Source organism: Capra hircus, chromosome 3 (genome assembly GCF_001704415.2).
Source record: "Capra hircus breed San Clemente chromosome 3, ASM170441v1, whole genome shotgun sequence".
NCBI lineage: Eukaryota > Metazoa > Chordata > Mammalia > Artiodactyla > Bovidae > Capra > Capra hircus.
In genome coordinates, this window is record NC_030810.1 from 69,698,142 (window position 1) to 69,719,458 (window position 21,317).

Genomic DNA, 21,317 nt, shown 5'->3' on the forward strand with positions numbered 1-21,317 from the left:
CCAGGAAAGGGTAATGTCCAAACTTTTTCCTTTGAGGTTAAATTAATTTAGTGAAGAAAATGAGTTTCTTTCTTAAGAAGTGAGGTTTATGTTACCCCTTCAAATAACTGTGAAATAAACATTATTGTACAAATAGTTCAATATAAGAAGCATACTTTTCCATTTGTTTAGTTAGATAGTTATCATTAGGAAAAAACCCAAGGAAACTGACCTAGAATCACATTAATTAAAAAGTGTCTCTCTATCAAAACACATTATTTTAAATAATTTAAATTACCTTGGATAATAAAACTATCTAGTAAAAACAACTTGAAAATTTCATGAGTTGACTCTCACAGATTCAAGTTAGTGCCAGTTTAAAAAGTAGTCAGATACTAAGAAATCTGTTAACTGATATTAGGCAAGTATCCTTTTTTGCAATCTCAGTAATACTGCTATGAAGTGAAAAAGAAGACAAGAGTAAAAAAGACTTCCCTTTAGTCACAACGGTAATACCACAAATCTACTATAGAGATAAAAAGAAAATTTTAGTTTAATTGAAGTAACTTTGAAACCCAGGCAAACTATCAAGTGTTTTCTGATCTCAATAAAAAAGTAAAATATTTGCCATACAAACATTAATTGATCATTTCAGATATGATTAAAGAGGTTTAAGGACAACAAATCCTTAATATTAGAACAGAAAAATGTGTGTTAAAAAGAAGATACTCTTCTAAAATACTATTATTAATAATAATCAAAGAGTCACAAAAAATATCTACCATGAAAGAGTCAATCATAAGCAATAATAAAGTGCTGTCACAATACAGAGGAAGGAAGAAAGAAATACGTGACGATCAAAATTTATCACTTACCTCATGATTCAGCTCTGCTATCTGATCTTTCAGTTCCCTAATGTACTGGTTAGAATCAGACTTGTTAAGCTGTCCTTGAAGCTTTCCTTCTTCTTTCTGTTTTGTGACAATATAATAAAGCAAAATCAAGAGACAATTTTCACAGCCTGTACTCAAGTATTTAAAGATACAGGACAGCATAAAGGCATATCCTTTAACTGGCTAAATTCTGAACAAACATATTCTCAAGCTATTTCTGTAAAGTTAATAGAAAACTATACTATTTCTAAATAATGCTGATTAACTGTATTAATATAATTAACACAACTTATAAACTGTATCTTTTGAGAGACTCTTAGAAATCAGTAATTGAAAGGGTCTACTAGTGAAAAAAAATTACCCTAGAATTTGAAAGTCATTCATTTAGTCATTTTGAGAGTAAATGCTTTTCTATCCATTCCATAAGAGATTCAATGCTTAATTGGGAAAGTGGTAAGCCACCTACAATTACAGTAGGAAGTTGCTTTTGCTGGGGAACAGAAAGGGGAAAAAAAAAAGAGAAAAGGTTCTTCAAAACCCTCTTACAAGGGGAAGATGGTTCTGAATAACTTCTGTTTAATTAGCTCAGGAATGTGATTAAAAGGTGTTCCAATCCTGAGAACTAGTTACAGAATCATGCTGAAATCATTTTCCAGGGAGACAGACTGGAAAGAGAAGGAACTGCCTTTTTCTTACACCACCTGAAAACAAATGGAACTTTTAAGGTAAAGGGAAAAAAACAGGATCGTTTTTGGTGTCTTCAGATTATTTGTTTAGGAGGCCATGTCTGATGTTTAAAATGCTAAGAAGCTCTGATCCAGAGACATCTACTGAAAACTACTGAGCAACTCCTGATGCCAGAAAAGTACCAATTTACCTTCAATAGTGACCACTCAGTTTCTTTTCATGGAGACAACCACTGTTAACAGTTTTTTTTCATGTAGTCTTCCCATGGTATTTTGCACAGACATGTGTAAACTCACATGTATAACACGTATTTTTACTCATACTACAGACACCATACAAGCTGTTCTACACTTGCTATTATCTCAAGAATAGTACTTGAAGATCATTCAGTATCAGCAGGCAGCAGAAGGATAATACATTGTGATTTGAGAGAATTCTGGAGTTCCTGTAAAAGTTATCTTAGTGGTATCTAAACATTTATCAGTTACTTAAAAGTAAGTTGTAAAAGGTGCCTTAGGTTCTGTACAATTACCTTGAGTGTAATCGGTTGTAGTGAAGAGCATTTTCCAACATGTAAAATGCATCTTTCCACTCACAGTAAGAAGGGACCTTGGACATAATCTGGTTTGGAACTCTGACTGCAATCACATGCAGCCTCTACTTTGCTTCCACATGCCCTCCGCTAACATCCTTGGCAAAAAGATGAACTAGCCAGAACTGCCTCAGCAACAGGATGGGCAGCTCCTCTGCAGGGTATTGGCAACCACCCCAACAAGACTGCTCTTCTGCGTTACTCTATTCCTGCCACCTTAATTTCATTCTTATGTACCCTTTAGTCTGTTCTGCAATCCTTTCATCAAGTTATTCCTATATGATCCTTCCCTCTCTTTTTTTCTTATGGCAATCTGACTTAAAAACCTTTTATTGGAATGTGGCCTGCTGAAGCAGTTTGATGTAACTAATATTTGTAGAGAGGTAAAAAAACAATTGAATTTCCCTGGTGGCTCAGTGGTTAAGAAGCCGCCTGCAATGCAGGAGATGTGGGTTTGATCCCTGGGTCGGGGAGATACCCTGGAGAAGAAAATGGCAACCCATTCCAGAATTCTTGCCTGGGAAATTCCATGGAAATTTCTTGGCAAGAGGAGCCTGGCAGGCTACAGTCCATGGGGTCACAAAAGAGTTGGAAATGACTTAGCAACTAAACAACAAAAGAACTACTACTGTTTCTGTCTCGTCAGTGTTAACGCTCAGTCGTGTCCGCGCTTTGTGACCCCATGGACTGTAGCCCACCAGGCTCTTCTGTTCATGGAATTCTCCAGGCAAGAATATGGGAGTGGATTGCCATTCTCTACTCCACAGGCTTTAAAACTTTTCTTATACATTTAAACACATGGATATCACATATAATCATCTAAAAAAAGAATTAATTTAACAATTACTATATTTCAAACATACAGCACCTTCAAAATACATAAGACATCTTATGGTTTTTAGCCATATTCCCATATTTAAGATAAAAATTCTTTTGAAAATTTAGTTAGAAATATTAATACGATGGCAAGAGAAATGAGAGCAGAACCAACAGAACAGCAAGGATACCAAAACAAAATCCTAATCAAACCATCTCTGAAGCCTTCCTTACCGATTTTTTCATTTATATAAACCAATAAAATCTCTTGATTATTTAAACCAGTTTGAATATGGATCTGTCACTTACAACCAAAAAAATAAAAGCTAACATATCTTGAGCACTTATTAGGCCTTCACAATTGAGGTTCCCCCACAGGCTTCCCCAATGACTCAGTGGGTAAAGAATCTGCCTGCAATGGAGGAGACACAGGTTCAGTCCTTGGTCAGGAAGATGCCCTTGAGAAGGAAATGGCAACCCACTCCAGTATTCTTGCCTGGAAAATTCCACAGACAGAAGAGCCTGTTGGCCTACATACAGTCCACGGGGCTGCAAAGAGTCAGACATGACTGAGCATATAAACTCATATTACTTATCACAGGAATTAAGCCCTAATGCCTGAAGTATCCTTGTATGTAATGATCCAACTTACCTCCTATACATCTAAAATGGTACTAGCTTTGTATCATCCTTAGAACAACTGAGAAAATAGCTACTCAATTTTCTGTAGAGCTTCTCTATTGGAGGAGTGGTGGTAGAGAAAGACAGGCTTACAATGAGCTAGGAATTGTTCTAAGCCCTTTATATGTAATCATCACAACGTGTATAACTGTTGTTGTTCAGTCCCTCAGTCGTGTAGGATTCTTTGCAACCCTAAGGACTGTGGCACTCCAGGCTTCTCTGTCCTTATCATCTCCTGGAGCTTGCTCAAACTCATGTCCATTGAGTCAGTGATGCCATTTTTATTTCTATTTCCTAGATAAGGACACTTAAATGAAAGACTGAGTGAACTGGATGCTCAAGAGTCACAACAATAGATGACACATTTTCTACCTTAAATTATGGCACTTTGACCATGAGAAATAATGAAACAATATATGGCGATCTATGCAAAGGACTCACAAATTAGCTTTCTTAGATCTGTTACAAAAATACTTATTTTAGCCTCTGCTGATTTAAGGGCTTCCCTGGTGGCTCAGACGGTAAAAAATCTGCCTGCAATGCAGGAGACCTAGGTTTGATCCCTGGGTTGGGAAGGAGGAAATGGCAACCCACTCTAGTACTCTTACCTAGGAAATCCCATGGACAGAGGAGCCTGGTGGGCTACAATCCATGGGGTTGCAAACATGACTAAATGACTAACACTTGCACTTTTCCTGCTGATTTAAACAGGAATTGCAATACCAAAAGAATTTAAAATGCTATAGCTACTTGCATCTATGGCCCTAAGCTAATATGATCCATATTATCAATTTACAGTTGTCCAATACGACTTACATGTTCTTATACAGTGAAGATCGCCCAGTTGTGTCTGACTCTTTGCGACCCCATGGACTGTAGCCTACCAGGCTCCTCTGTCCATGGGATTTTCCAGGCAATAGTACTGGAGTGGATTGCCATTTCCTTCTCCAGGGACCTTCCCGACCCAGGTCTCCCATGTTGTAGACAGATGCTTAACTGTCTGAGCCACCAGAGAAGTCCCACATGTTCTTATGCCTACATCTTATTTTTTTAATCATCCACTTTTTAAATGAAATATTTCAAAGGAAGAATAAGAACAAAAGTGTAATAAAATAAAGACTAATGAACCCACCACCTATATTCAGCATGTTGCATGACTATATCTCATTCTAAGATTTTTCCTTGGCTCTAGACTTACTCCACCTTTAATCCTGTATATCTCAAAGATGGAAAAGATGATGTCAGGTAGAAAGGATTAAGTAGTGAATAAATGAAAGAAGAAGGAAGACAAGGAAGAATATAGAAAAAAATTTTGGAAGGAGAATATTCATTAATATAAATAAAATAAAGCCATTATTCTTACAGAACGTACTTTCTAAATCCTATGTGACATGAGAAAGGGTAGCATATTTTTAGTTCAGTTCAGTCGCTTAGTCGTGTCCGACTCTTTGTGACCCCATGAATCGCAGCACGCCAGGCCTCCCTGTCCATCACCATCTCCCGGAGTTCACTCAGACTCACATCCATCGAGTCCGTGATGCCATCCAGCCATCTCATCCTCGGTCGTCCCCTTCTCCTCCTGCCCCCAATCCCTCCCAGCATCAGAGTCTTTTCCAGTGAGTCAATTCTTCGCACGAGGTGTCCAAAGTCCTGGAGCTTCAGCTTTAGCATCATTCCTTCCAAAGAAATCCCAGGGCTGATCTCCTTCAGAATGGACTGGTTGGATCTCCTTGCAGTCCAAGGGACTCTCAAGAGTCTTCTCCAACACCACAGTTCAAACACATCAATTCTTTGGCACTCAGCCTTCTTCACAGTCCAACTCTCACATCCATACATGACCACAGGAAAAACCATAGCCTTGACTAGACGGACCTTAGTCGGCAAAGTAATGTCTCTGCTTTTGAATATACTATCTAGGTTGGTCATAACTTTTCTTCCAAGGAGTAAATATAGTAAGTAACTATATTTCCAAAGCAAGGAAATGTGATAAGAATTATCCATTTTAATATATGTGTTCAGCTGGCTTTTTTAGTCTAATTTTATTACTATAATAAAATAAAATAAAAAATCTTATTAATTCTCTTGAAATGGGTGATTAAATGGTAAGTGCAATCTACTACTTGGAAGATATCCTTCTGAATGAAATAAGCTAAATGTTTATGGTTTGGAATCATACTTGGATAAAGGTGATTTTTAATTAGGTCCTCAATAAAGTTAAAAGTCTTGAGGATTTTGGTCATCATAGAGCAATGTTATCATGTGGGATAACGCAACATTTTCAGGGTAAATAAAATGGCAAAACCACTCCAGTGTTCTTGCCTAGAAAACCCCATGGAGAGAGGAGCCTGGTAGGCTATAGTCCATGGGGTCACTAAGAGTTGGACACGTCTTAGCAACTAAACAACAACAAAAAACAACAAAGCCCAAGGTAAGTGCTAAAGCTGTAAGAATGCAGAAGTGCTTTAGGTCTGAATGGCTGTAGAATGACCAGTAATAATAATTGAGACCACTGGAAAAAAGGCTTGGCAAGACAGAAATCATTAAGTCTGTTTTACAAAAAATGATCAAATTACTCCAACGATTTGTTTCTTCCAAAGGTGGGTCATTGTAGGGTTTGGCTAAAAAGTTTGCTATAGCACTTTGATTTCTTTAGAGGGAAGGTAGAATTTAATGAAAAAAAAAAAAAACAGAGCAGTTAAGAAATTTTACAATAAAAAATGGAAAGCTTTTAACTTAAAAAAAGACTCCTGAAAGACACTTGTGAAAGTCAAAGAAGTCCTTTTAGATTTTATAGTTAAAAATAAGTGTCCTTTCAATGTCTATTAACTGTAGGAAAAAAGGCAGAATTTCAAAGAGAAACACTATATATTTGATGAACTCTAACTGCATATAGTTGTTCTTTTTAATTTAAATATAAAGATTACTGTTAGTTTTTTTAAAAAACTTTTATAAATAAAAACATTCTGATGCCTATTAAATCACTGTTTCTGTGGACAGATACCCCAGTAAACAACCTGTAAGGCACTGGCAAAACTGAAGAAAGAGGAAGAGTGAATAAGTGGTGCCAGGCTTTAGCAGTGACCCCAGAAGAAGACAATTACCATCCAGGCACACCGTCACACATTAGGAGCACAACAGGGCGACAGATACAAGCGGAAAGCTCCACTGGGGTATTTTGATTCAATAGCCGGCTTTAAGGGAATATAGCTGATATTTCAATAACAGAGATAAAAAGTAAGAGATGTCCTGAATGCTATATAATGAACTGAGATGTATAAAAATGATGCTTTATTTTTAAGTCTATGATTTTATATTCTACAAATAGGGTCTCACTTAAATATGTTAATATAAAGTCTTTCAAAGATTCTTTTTATATGTAAAATTGAATAACTGTATGCTTATAATACCAAAGAACATATATAACTGCTGTAGTCTAATAAGTAGGTATCAATTTAATTTTACTTCTGTGGCAGTTCATTCAATTATCTAATGTTTATGCTAAAGCTGAAACTCCAGTACTTTGGACACCTCATGCGAAGAGTTGACTCATTGGAAAAGACTCTGATGTTGGGAGGGACTGGGGGCAGGAGGAGAAGGGGACAACAAAGGATGAGATGGCTGGATGGCATCACCGACTCGATGGACATGAGTTTGAGTGAACTCCGGGAGTTGGTGATGGACAGGGAGACCTGGCGTGCTGCAATTCATGGGGTTGCAAAGAGTCGGACACGACTGAGCGACTGAACTGAATTGAAGGAGTTTTTTTGAAAGTATTTTTACACTTTTCTATTTTCAAGAAATGTCCACATGGTTCTTTCTGATAAGATGGTGGGAAAATGTCAGCTACAGTGGTAAATTTACCAGGAACCTGAATTTTCTTGAGGTTTTGTTTTGGTCCAGCTGATAACAACAGATTGCCAGTTAACTGGTTTCCTAAGCAAAACAATAAGGTAAGTAACAAACTTAAAGGAAGAGAGATCCAACGTGTCAACAATTTTGGCATTCAGCAATTTCAATGAACAGACCTTAAATATTTTTTGTCACACAGCAAAAGAAACTTTACATCAAGATAGCATAAAGTAACACTAATAAAAGCTTTAAACGTACATTTCACACTTGGATCTACTTTTGAAAAATAATTTTAGTAATTATCATTATGATGTCTAAAATAATCTAATTCATATTAAGGCCTCAAGTCACTGAACTTTATATATGAACCTCTTAGTCAAAAGGTCATTAATAATTCTAGTTAATAATATGCAAGCTTAAGTGACTGGGGTAAAGTATGACAACTTTAACTTACTCTGACATGCACTGAAAAAATAAATTCGCTAGAATGGTGGATAGGTGAGTATCTGATGAAACAAGAGATAAAACAAATATATCAAAATATTAATTTTAGAATGGAGGTGGTGAATTTATGGTATTCACTATACAATTCTTTCAACTTCTGTGTTTTCGAAATTTTTCATAATAAAGTACGGAAAGAAGTCATCAATAACAAACAACTAATTCCCTCTCCCTTCCCAGTCTGCTAAAAAGTAAGCGCTCGGTCCAAACTGTTCTTATCTCCCAAAGTTACTTAATGATTCTTCACTTAAAAATCCATGTTTTGGGACTTTCCTGGCAGTCCAGTGGTTAAGACCCCATGTTTCTGCTGCAGGGAATGTGGGTTCGACTCCTGGTCAGGAAACTAAGATTCCACATGCCAAGTAGTGGGGACAAAAAATAAAACAAGCAAAACAGAAATCCATGTTTTGCTCTAGAACGGACACTGCTTTCTTCACATTTTACTGAAAACTCAAGAAATGAAAAAGGAGTATGATTAAACCATACAATTAGTACTTCATTAAACAGAATATAATTTTGGAGCAGGCTAAGTTATAGCTCATCTCTATAATAACAGGCTCCTCTGTCCACGGGATTTTCCAGGCAATAGTCCTGGAGTGGACTGCCATTTCCTTCTCCAGGGGATATTCCCGACCCAGGGATCGAATCCGGGTCTCCTGCATTGTAGACAGATGCTTTACCGTCTGAGCCACCAGGGAAGTCACAAGTTATAGTTCATCTCTATAATAACATACAGTAGATTTTCTGGTTGTTACCTCAAGATCCATTCTCTCTCCTTCATTATGTAGTGGTAATAGGATTGGAATTATCCTGATCCTCAACTCCATAGGTAGGTCCTGATTGGTGGAATTTAACCCAAACAAGATAAACACATCTATTTTACAGTGATTGGTTCAGGAGTTTCTCAAAGCGTGACACTCAAAACTTCTGCCACAAAGTATGGGGTATAGTTTCTTATTCTGGATATTATGACACGTGGGTATAAAGCTCACTTGTTAGCCATTTTAACACAATAAGGAAAACTTCCAGAAGATAAACATGATCAGGAGGGTAGAGCCTTAAGATTCATGGTTAAATACAAGATGGAGCTCAAACTAAACTTTTCCTAAAGCGTAACTTCTGGACTTTTCAGGCACATAAGCCAATAAATACCATTTAGTATTTATTTAAGCCATATTATTTATGCCATAAACAAAACCAGAAATGGATTTTCTATTACCTGCAATAAAACATCCTACCTAATAAATATTTTAAAAAATATGTCTAAGTAAATGCACATGTGCTACTTCAGTCAAGTCTGACTCTTTGAGACCCTATGGATGGTAGCCCACCAGGCTCCTCTGTCCATGGGATTCTCCAGGCAAGAACACTGGAGTGGGTTGCCGTACCCTCCTCCAGGGATCTTCCTGACCCAGGGATTGAACACAGGTCTCTTGTGTCTCATTGGCAGGCAGGTTCCTTACTACTAGTGTCACCTGGGAAGCCCAAGGAAACAAACACCATAATGTAAACAACATAACCTATGAAATGCTTAAAACAATGATTCCCAAAGATGATTATGAAAAAAAAACATTACTTTGGGAGTTTTGTAAACTTATAGATTAAGAGAATTTATTTCTGATCTACTGAATTCTAAATGTCTGGGAATGGAGCTTGAAATCTCTAAATAACGGGTGATTCTGACATAACCAGTGTGACAAAACTACACTGAAACGCACTGGTTTGAACTGTCTTTGAAAATTATTTCTTAAATAACACAAATCTAAAATTCATGTGCCAAGTATAAAATGTTTATTTATTTCTTAAAAATCTCAATACTTTATGAGTTGATACTCATTACAGAATTTACATAGTGTAATTTTACATATTTTTTAAAAAAGGAGATATTTTTTAAACTACAACAACAGTGAATGTTGTTGTGTAAATGTAAATGACCAAGACTCAAAAACTTATTTACAAATAGTCTCTATGTTTCCAGAACAAATACATTTAAAAACAAAAATAGAAGAGAGCTGTCAAGGGTTCTTTAATTTCTTTCAATTCTGCTATCAGTTTCACTTCATGTTATTTCCGTGATAGTTTCAGCTGGTCAGTTCCCTGTCTACAGAGGTTGGTTCAATTTTGAACTCAAATCCCTTCCTTGGTTAACCTAGCTCTCAAACAGAAAATATAATTTTAAAGTTTGGTAATGTATGATGAGGAACTAAATAAAATGTTTAGGATCTGAGAAAATTCTACACATATGACCTGTAAGACTGAAAACTAATTATTCTAAAGAATGAAAAAAAAAGCCAAAGATATGGGTACCAAGAAAACAATTCTTTTAAAACTTAAAAAAAAAAAACCAGCAATATTTATGAGGAGATACGGCAATAAATAAGAGAAAATGGAATCCAATTCTGTAAATTTTTAATCAGGTAACAGATTGTTAATAGCCCCAGAGTTATGTTCTTTAATATAACCCATGAATGTGTATAGAGAAGTCTTTTACTTAGAGTAGTGATTCTGGTATTCAACCACCTAGATTGTTGATTAACAACCTTAGGCATATGTTTTCACCTGTTTTGTTCCTGCAACTTTTGGGAGCTTTAATCATAGAAAGAATGAGGTAGAGATGGACTGTGGTCAGGATGTGACAATATTCTGTTACAGGAATATTTTCAACCTATTGATTGAAATATCATAAATGCTGTGGTCAGCAGGGAAAAAAATGAATTATGTATTTGTGCAAGCCACAGCAGAAAGTAGACATTTTAATGAGAAATATCTTCACCTATATCTACTATACTCCAACATACTATTTAAAAGGTTGAACAATTAAGTATGGTGATGCCTATCAAGCTAAAAGATAGAAGAGAAAACGTGAAGTGTATGCTCTATAGCTCTAAGGAGCATGATTTTGCATGTTATGCTGCAACAAAACTGAGATAAATATGTTGTTAAGTTGCTTTGAACAAGTGTCTGGAAGAAAAGTGTGGTTTTTACATTAAAAAGTATTGTGGCAGTGAGAAAAGAGGGAGGGGTCTAGGTTTGTTTAAATTTATGAATTAGTCTCATTTTTAAAGAGAAATTGTAATAGCCAAGCCTAAGAGTCCATTCTTGTTTGTTTCTTTATCTATGTTTTTAATGCTGGTTATAACTTACCCTATATTGCCACAGGAAGGACACTTCCTTAGACAGGAAGATAGCAGATTTTAAAAGCTATGTTTCAAGTCATAGGTTTTTTCATACTCTTTACAACCAGATAATTTGCTTAGAAGATTTTGTTGTTTTTTTTTTTAAAGAATTTAACCAGTTAACACCTACTTAATATACCAGATGTGTAGATGAGGTAGTAGAAAGCACCCTAGATCAAATATAAAAGCATGTAGTCTATCATTAACTTCTTGCAAAAATTTTCTCTAGCTTTTTAGTTTTTAAAAGTTTTAAATCTACAGAAGAGCTACAATTACAGTACAATATCCATATACTCCTTAAATTCACCAATTACTGTTTTGCCACATTTGCTTTTGTTCTATTTATATGTATTGTTTGAACCATCTGAATGCTAACTGCAAGTACAACATTTTACTACTATATATTCCAGCATGTACCCTCTAGGAGTTAGTAACTGTCCTACCTAACCTTTAAAAAAAAAGCATAAAACAACCACTCATTAAGCTTTATCTTGCTTACTGAGAGAGTGCTCATTGCTAGAAAACTGTAACTGAAGAAAACGTGATTCATCTTCTGGATAGTTGACACTGTCAGATTTTAATTTTCTTTAAATTTCACGTCATGGGGGTTATCATCTCAGCGAAAGATTTATCTCTGTTTCTTGTTTTTTTTCGTTCTTGATACTGCAAACTTAACTCCAAATACGTACTTTTATGCATAGTAGAGCAGCTTTTGTCTCACTTTTCCCCTATGAGGAAAGGATATATGATGATGTATCCATTTACTAATGATAAACACTGTTATGCTAGGCTGAGTTAATACCGGACAAACCCTTTGGGGAGTACTGTCTAAGAAACCAAGACTTCTGAAGAGTCAGTTACAAAAAGCCTCTCCAGATCTATGCAAACGTCATGTCATCACTGTCATTTTACCATCCATCACTTTTATTCCTCTAGGTTGCCCTTTCCCAGCTTGACGGCAGCTGCGATCTAGATCTACTATTCCCATCCTCTGGATTCTTGTATCAGCACGTCTTTCTCTTAACCAGATTTTCTCCAGACTGACAGACTCATAATATGCGTTCTTTTCTGGCAAGGTGCTTTCCTAGAATACTGTCCTCATAGATGAACTGATCTAAGCACAGCCTGGTGACAACAGCACTAGAAGATTAAACAGTCATAGCTAACTCATCAAGGGTCACATGGCTAGCCAAGAATAGAAGTCACATTTCATTACTAGTACCTTAATTCTAAGACAAATCACAACAGGAAATGTGCTAGAACTGTTGTTTTCCAAAAATGACATTGCTTATGTTACTCGTTTACCTTTTTCTGGACCCTCTGTAAAGAGTATTAGTAAGCCAAAAGTTGTTAGCTGTCAAATTTTCTCATGTACCTTCCTTAGCATCAGATGACCATATATATGATTCCTATATATTCATCTCAAGGATAAGACATGCCTTTCTGTGGCCTGTTTAAAGGATACACGTACAGATAATTTTGCTAAAAAGCATCTTTATCAACCCATTAGATCTTGATAGGGGCACTTCCCTGGCAGTCGGGTGGCTAGGACTCCGCACTTCCACTGTAGGCAGCATGGGTTCAATCCCTGGTTGGGAAACTAAGATCCTGCAAACCACATGGTACAGCACCTCCTCCCCACCCCTGAAAGAACTTGACAGGGAGCCAGACACTTTAAGTATAGAGGGTCAGTGTGAAAAAATTAAAATATTACAAATTCAGTAATCCCATCCCATGTGAAGTCAAGGGAGACCAAGTACAAAAAAACAGATAAACCAAAGACAGCCACATAATGTCAATAATAGTTTATAAATTTCAAATTAGTACTCCTGAGAGTCCCTTGGACAGCAAGGAGATTCAACCAGTCCATCCTAAAGGAAATCAGTCCTGAATATTCATTGGAAGGACTAATGCTAAAGCTGAAACTTCAATACTTTGGCCACATGATGTGAAGAACTGACTCATTTGAAAAGACCCTGATGCTGGGAAAGACTGAAGGTGGGTGGAAAAGGGGACGACAGAAGATGAGATGGTTGGATGGCATTACTGACTCAATGGACACAAGTTTGAGTAAGCTCTGGGAGTTGGTGATGGACAAGGAAGCCTGGCGTGCTGCAGTCCACGGGGTTGCAAAGAATCAGACACGACTGAGCGAGTGAACTGAACTATAAAATTAATTTCCTTTCTCAACAATTTCAGTGAGGTGGTTTGGCTCGGCTGTGAATAATACAGTTACATTTTTCCAGAGTCATTTTTCCTCTGCATATATTCTTCCATCAAACATTAATCACCTTTAGCTTAGTATGTGGAGTTCACCTTTTGTACACTGGAACTTAAATACTTGAGGAGGAAAATGCAGGAAAAAAATTTTAATTAAAGAAACAAAGACAGTAACAATTGTTTCTATTCATACTCCTCAGAATTGATCAATGTTAACATCTTGGAATACGTAATATGTGCACCCAGACTTTAAGAAAAATAATTGTTTCTGTAAAATTTACATGTTCTCTTTAAGCAAGTTAAGAAAAGCTAAAAATACAAAAGTGAAAATTAAACATTAGCTGAAATTAACAGGAAAACAAAATACAGTGAATGCAAAGCGTGTCTTCAGTATGAGAGATAATTTCCTTTTTTAGAAAACCTCAAAACAAAAGAGATTACAAAAATCATTAAGATGTTAGAGTCTACATTTTACTAACATTTTAAATGTGTGTGGTATTGATCGACTATCTTGCTTGGATATGAGTGCATTTATACCTGCTTTCAAGTCCCCTTCCCTTCCACTTTTGGATTTTTATTAGCTATGTTATTTTTACATTGTCAAAGTTTATTAAAAAAATAAAAACTCTCTCACTTGGAACCATTATTCCATATTTTTAAAGTGTTGGTTCTATATTTAAACAGATTCAGTATTTTTCCATTTTCCCAAATAGTGCCTGTATTTCATCATTCTTTAGTTTAACTTGTTTTAAGTTGGATTTCACTATCTAGTAACTTTTTTCCAGATTATGAGAGTAGTAATCTGCCAACCTTTTCACACCAGAAAACGTCAGCCTGTTTGTCTGGTTTACACATTGTTTGACTGTAATATTTCTGGGTCAGCCAAACTCAGAATGTTGTAGACTAGCACTAAGGTAACTTTCTGCAGTGATGGAAATGTTCTCTACCTGCACTGTCTAATATGGTAGCTAGTAGCTACTGTGCAACATGAGGCTACAACCACAAGAGACTGGCTAGTGGCTACCGTACTGAAGACTGCAGCATAGCCATTGCTCTGTCGATTTCTGGCACTGAATATGCTGTGAGCAATCTGGAGGACAAGTCTTTAATCTTCCCATATAACTTTGTACATAATTTGCTTTAAGTGTTTATGGAGCATAGCGTCAAATTTTCCTAGAACATGGGGTATTCTTTTAATTTGCATATTTGAATCTTCATTAATTTCAAGGACCTCTTCTTGCTTATTTTTGCATATATCTTCTTTCCATTTGTGGTGGGATACCAATTATTCTCAGCGTTAGAGTATCTGTCAGATTAACTAATATGCTTTACCTTCTTAACCTCTACATTCACTGTGAATATTTTCTCAAGCTTTTCTTCTATGCCAATAGTCCAATTTTCAGCATGGTCCATTGAATAGGTGATTCTTTTGTGATTTCTGCAATGGTGTTCAGGTCAGTTCAGTTCAGTTCAGTCGCTCAGTCGTGTCTGACTTTTTGCGAACCCATGAATCGCAGCACGCCAGGCCTCCCTGTCCATCACCAACTCCCGGAGTCCACCCAAACCCATGTCCGTTGAGTGGGTGATGACATCCAACAATCATCCTCTGTCATCCCCTTCTCCTCTTGCCCTCACTCTCTCCCAGCATATTCTAAATGCTCTAATGGTGTGAGTTACTCATTAAGTCTTTTTTTTAATCATATTTAAAATCTATTTTCTGTGCCCTCCAAGCTCAAGTTTATTTTCATTTCTCCATGGTCTGAGGGATAGCATGGGGAAAGGGAGAACCTACCTAAACAAGGGCTCTGTTTATTCTTCTGAGATTTTTTTGGATATTTCGTATTACCTAACTGGGGGGATACAGGCCAAAACCTGGGCTTAAGGATTCAGAAAATTCCTGAAATAGAGTGTGTTGTTCCAAGGCCTTCACTTTAATTAAGACTCAGATGTTCACTTTCTAATCTCTTTCACTGGGTTCCTTCTAAAAGTTTCTACAACATCTCAGTCAGACACACTTATTTTCCTTCTGGCCACATTTGGGATATGACTGAATGCTCTGAGGGTTTTGCTGACTTACTTATGCAGCATGGTGACAAAGGAGAGGGGAAGATAGTTGAGGTTAGAACCTGAGCTCTAGTAGGCCTTTTTGCTCTAGAACAGTTTTCTTTCTTTCCTTAGCTTTTCCTTTGAAAGTTTATTTGAAAGACTAAGGTCCTTTTAGTGGGAAAGCATATGCCTTAAAAAAAAAAATACTATTTTGTTAGATGGTTGGGGTAGGAAATTATAAGAGCAGTTTCAGTCCACCTCTGGGGCAGTATTTAAACAAATGAATTTTGTTCAGTATTTACACACCTGAAACTTATACAATACTGTAAAACATCAATTATATTTCAAGAAAAACAGTACTTTGAAACTACCTGCTCCTGTGGCATAAGAATATTAAGTTTTCATACATATGGCTGCTTCCTGCTCCCTAAGATTCATTCAACAATTATTTTTTGATCACCCATTATATGCCAGGCATACAGTATACACCAGTAAATAAGACAAGCAAGGTTCTAATATATTACATGTGTCTGTGAGTTAATTTTTAAAGTGAAGTTAATTTCAGACACTTATAAGAGCTACAAATAATATAAAACACGATGATGAAATAGAGAGCAACAGCATTAGGGATTTACTTGACAAAGGTGGTCAGGAAAAATCTCTATGAGTTGGTGACTTTTAAATTTAGATATAAATGACGAAAAGCAATCAGCCATGGGAAGATCAGGGAGCACAGCATTCCAAATACAGAGAAGAGCAAGAGCAAAAACCTGTAGGAGTGAATGAGCTTGATTCAAGAAACAAAAAGAAAGTTGGTGCTGCTAGAGCATGATGTGAAGGGGAATGTGGTTTATGAGTTGGTCACAGAAGTAGGCAGGAGCCAGACCACTCAAAGACTTTAAAACCAGAGAAGACATCCCAATGTACTTACACACACACACACGGATACTTTTTAACATACACAAATGGAATTATCACACACACTGTTTATAATTTTTCTCATTATGTCTTGCAGAGCTTTCCTTATTCTTTCTTAAAGATACAGACTTTTATAAATATGCATCTACTATGGTTTAACCATTCTCCTTATGATGAGTAGTTAACCATGCTTTTAAATAGTAAAAATGTTAGATTTATGCATCCATCTTAAGAAGTTACATAGAGAATACAAACCAAACCTAAAATAGGAAGTAATAAAAGAGCGGGAATAAAACGGGGTCGGGGGTAGCTTATTGTTTAAATTGCAGTTGTTTGCTAGTACTGTGCTGGCCAGTGGTATTAGAAATATTGGCTACTGTCAGTTCCACTGCTTTCTCCTTTCTTGAATGCCCTACAGATATCTAATATACTACCCAATTCTAAACTGAAACATCATTAGTTTTTAAACATTTATACAGGAACTCTTGAATAGGAAATCAGTACTTGATATACTTTAACATTTTAAGCCTGACAAAGTAAAACTTAAAACATGGTTTACAAATAGACATCACACCCTTAAAGGAAATAACAGAAACAATTAGTAATCTCTCTATGCTCTCTTCATAGAGATTTCAAAATAAATCTAAGGTTATACATAGGATGTGGGTTTTTCGCTCGGAGTAGTATTACAGAAGGTTTGTGGTATTAGAAGGGTCATGACACAATGCAGGTTGCTTAGTTTCAAATGCAAGTGTAAAGCTTACATTAAAAAAATATTTTAAATTATACCCACAGATGAAAAATGTAACAAAAAGAGAGATTATGCTACATAAAGATATATAAGAGCTCTTTTTCTACCCAGTAAAAATTAAACCACTTTAGAGACCATTAAAAGGCACTATCTTGACTGTTTTAAAGGCTAAATAATACTTTTTTTTAAAGGCTATATTATGAAACTATGTTCAACGGTCACAGAGGCAACCATATTAACTTGCAACAAGCAGCGGCACAATTTCTAAGTCCTAATGTGATATTTTTCAGTTAAAGCAAAATATATTAAGTAAATTATAACTACATATGAAATTATGATAGTAGCAGAAAACACAATGATTTGAATAAATCCGTGACAGTTGATAAGCAATCACTGTGATTAATCAACATAACCTTACTGAAACATCAATAGCAACCACTAAGCTTTAGTAGGTTTTTACTGATTTGTACTTTGCCTTAGGAACAATTATTCAGAATAGTAAATGTGGTAAATGGTAGCCTCTCCATGACTTCAAGGTGACTCATTTGAAACATCTAAAAACAAACCATACTCATATCATGCACTATTGGTAAGTTTCTAAAACAATTTCCTGTAATTTCAAGTCACAGACAAAAAGGTTTGAATACTCTTTATGTTTTAGTAACTAGAAAAAAAATACATATAAATTTTTTAAGAAATAATAAAATAAGTTGAAAAGTATGGAAAGGAAAATAAATTTTTTTTTCTCACTATTAAGATTGATTTAATTGCATTTTCTTTTTTTAAGTGGAGGATAATTGCTTTACAATATGGTGTTGGTTTCTGCCATACATCAACATGAATCAGCCACAGGTATACATATGTCCCCTCCCTCTTGGACCCCCTTCCCTTCTCCCACCCCATCCCATCCTTCTAGGTTGTCACGGAACACTGGGTTGTGTGCCCTGTGTCACACAGCAAATTCTCACTTGCTATCTATTTTACTTATGGTAATATATATATTTCTATGCTATTCCCTCAATTCGTTCCACTGTCTCCTTCCCCTACTGACACAAACACATTTTTAAAGTGATGTTTCTTACTAGAGCAGTTAAATATACACATGAAAAAAATAAGCATTTGCACAAGGTCCAAAAGCTAGAAAATATTTCTTATAAATCAATTTAATTAGAAACACATCAATTTTGTGACCTATACTTAAAATTCTATCAAATTTCAGGGGTTCCTAAAAACCATGGAATTTTTATCAAGTACTTTTAATTTTTAAAAAATTGAAACAAAAAAATTTTTTTTCCCACCTGCATTGCATGGCTTGTGGGATCTTAGTTCCCTGATCAGGGATTGAACCCAGGCCCCTTGCAGTGAGAGCACTGAGTCCTGAACACTGGAGCTCCGGGGAATTCCCATAAATTATTGTTTATAATAGACATTGATTCTCAAACAGTTTTAAGTTTACAGAAAACTGAGACGAGCATCATCATATACTCCTCTGCACCGTTTCCCCTATTATTACTATCTTCTGTGTTGTTACAATTAATGAACCAACACTGATACACTGTTAGTAACTAACATTTAAAGTTTATTCAGATTTTCTTAGATGTTTTTGTTTTTTGTTTTAAACCCAAAGTCCTTTCTCTGTTCTAGGATCTATGCAGGATACCACATTACATTTGGTTGTTGTGTCTCCTTAGGTTCCTCTTAGCTGTGGTAGTCTCTCAGATTTTCCACGTTTTTGGTGACCTTGACAGTTTGAGGCATGCTGGTCAGGTGTTTTGTCAGATGCCCCACTACTGAAATTTGTCTGATATTTTTCTCATAGTAAGAATGTGATTATGGGTTACTGGAAGACCACAGAGGTAAGGTGCCATTTCATCACATCCTATTAAGACTATATACTATCAGTGTGATTTACAACTGTTGATGCTGATTTGATTATCTGGGTTAGGCAGTGTTTTGTCAGGTTTCTTTTAAAAAGTGAGTGTTGGGGACTTCCCCGGTGGTCCAGCGGTTAAGAATCTGCCTTCCAATGCAGAGGATGCAGGTTCAGTTCCTGGTCAGGGAACTAAGATCCCAGGTGCTGCAGAGCTACTGAGCCAGAGCACCACAACTAAGATCCAATTCAACCAAATAAATAAATACTAAAAAAAAAAAAAAAAAGTCTTTTTTCCTTACCCTTTCCATTTCAGACTCCATGGAAGGAAGTCACTGTGCACAACCTACATTTAAAGAGTAGAAATTTATGATTCCCCTTTAAAGGCAGAGTATCTACAAAAATTATTTGGAATTCTTCTGCATAGAGATTTATCTCTTCCTCCTCATTTATTAATTTATTAACTCACTGCACCTTGATCTATAATCTACTACTATGTTAATAATTTTTTCCTATTTTAAATATTGTTCCACCTTTGGCCATTGGGAGCTCTTTCCGTTGGCCTCTCTCTGTTCCATTAATGTAGGGTTTTATTTTATTTTGTTTTGCAGCACTTCCTTATTTTCTGACATTGTAAGATATCCAGGCTCATCTTGTATATTTCATGTTCCAGGCCTGGAATCAGCTATTTCTCTGAGGAACCTTGGTTTCTTTTATTGGAGAATGGTATTAGAAATCAAGATCTATGTGCTAAGTGTACATAAACTAATTTTTAAAAAAATTTTATGGCCACACTAAACTACTTATGGCCTCTTAGTTCCCCTAGTAGGGCTTCCCAGGTGGCACAATGGTAAAGAATCCTCCTCCCAATGTGCTGCTGCTGCTGCTAAGTCGCTTCAGTCGTGTCCGACTCTGTGCAACCCCACAGACGGCAGCCCACCAGGCTCCCCCGTCCCTGGGATTCTCCAGGCAAGAACACTGGAGTGGGTTGCCATTTCCTTCTCCAATGCATGAAAGTGAAAAGTGAAAGTGAAGTTGCTCCGTCGTGTCCAACTCCTAGAGACCCCATGGACTGCAGCCTACTAGGCTCCTCTGTCCATGGGATTTGCCAGGCAAGAGGACTGGAGTGGGGTGCCATTGCCTTCTCCATTCCAGCAGACTAGATGGCAAGAAACGCGGATTTGACCCCTGAAGATCCCCTGGAAAAGGAAACGGCAACCTACTCCAGTATTCTTGCTTGGGAAATCCCACAGCCAGAGGAACCTGGCAGGCTACAGTTCATGGGATGGCAGAGTCGGACACAAGCGAGTACACATACACAGGGACTGAACCCTGGTCATGGCATGAAAGCACCAAGTCCTAATCACTGGACCACCATGGAATTCCCTAAACTAATTTTTAATAACACAAGATGATCACTGACAGTGAGGGTCTAATTCTTAATTCTTTCATTAATTCTTCAGATGCTATTAAGAGCTGGTCTCAGGTAGGTGAATGACATCCTTCATTCCTGGATACAGCAATATCTTAAAAACCTCTAGATACTTAATCCCTTTATATTTAATTGCATACTTTATATTTAATTGCATAAAGCTGGAGACCAGAGAACCAGTTCTAAGCACTTTCGTTAAAAAAAATTAATGTAATTTACAATACCTAATGACCAGATAAGATAGCAAGCTGAATAAAACACTCTGTATACATTAACTCCCTTTGTTGAGAACTAGTATTAAGACCAGATAAAATGACAAAATAGCTATTTTCCTAACTTAAAAATGCTTAAAAATTCAAGAAAGATCATGAAAGAAAAATGAAAAACATTTTAATATTTAAATAAGTTGCTCAAAACAGAAACCATTGTACTTAAAAGGGGAAAAAAATCCTCCAAAAAGAAGTCTGTTAGTCAAGAGTTGGCATATAAACTACCACCTGCTGTGAAACTATTAACAAGTTAAATTAGCTCAGAAAACTAGGAAAAACAAACTAATCACAAAGCCTCATGATAAACTCCATCATTTAGTAATGTCATTGTAATTTTACATTATTAAGATATATTTTCTTAAGTTAAATGGTAAAGATTTTTATCACTTCCTCTCTATCTCTGTCAAAACTGCCTACTGATCTGGGCACACTGATTTAAATCTAACTCCCTCATTTTATGTCAGAACAGAATTCTGAGTGGGTGTTTTTAAGCCAAGAGTGGTTGGGGTATTGCCCATATGAGGCATCCCTAGAGGTGATCTGTTGGGCAAACTAACGAAAGTGGGTAAATGTTACTGGGTACCAGGAAAGGAACACAAATTTGGATTTGAATAGAACTGTTTTAAATTTTAAACTT

The 21,317-nt window shown here is 36.3% G+C and overlaps 1 protein-coding gene across 10 annotated transcripts in view; it reads right to left on the bottom strand.

Moving 5' to 3' along the window:
- Positions 1-21,317, bottom strand: part of EVI5 (ecotropic viral integration site 5) — a 224,730-nt gene that overhangs the window by 33,878 nt on the left and 169,535 nt on the right. For 9 of the 10 annotated variants that reach the window (XM_018045762.1, XM_013962626.2, XM_013962629.2 and 6 more), the window contains one exon: positions 855-950. The exons of the other annotated variant lie outside the window; for it this stretch is intronic. In XM_018045762.1, the coding sequence (XP_017901251.1) occupies positions 855-950 (96 nt within the window). The remainder of the gene's footprint in view (positions 1-854; positions 951-21,317) is intronic. 10 annotated transcript variants of the gene reach the window in all.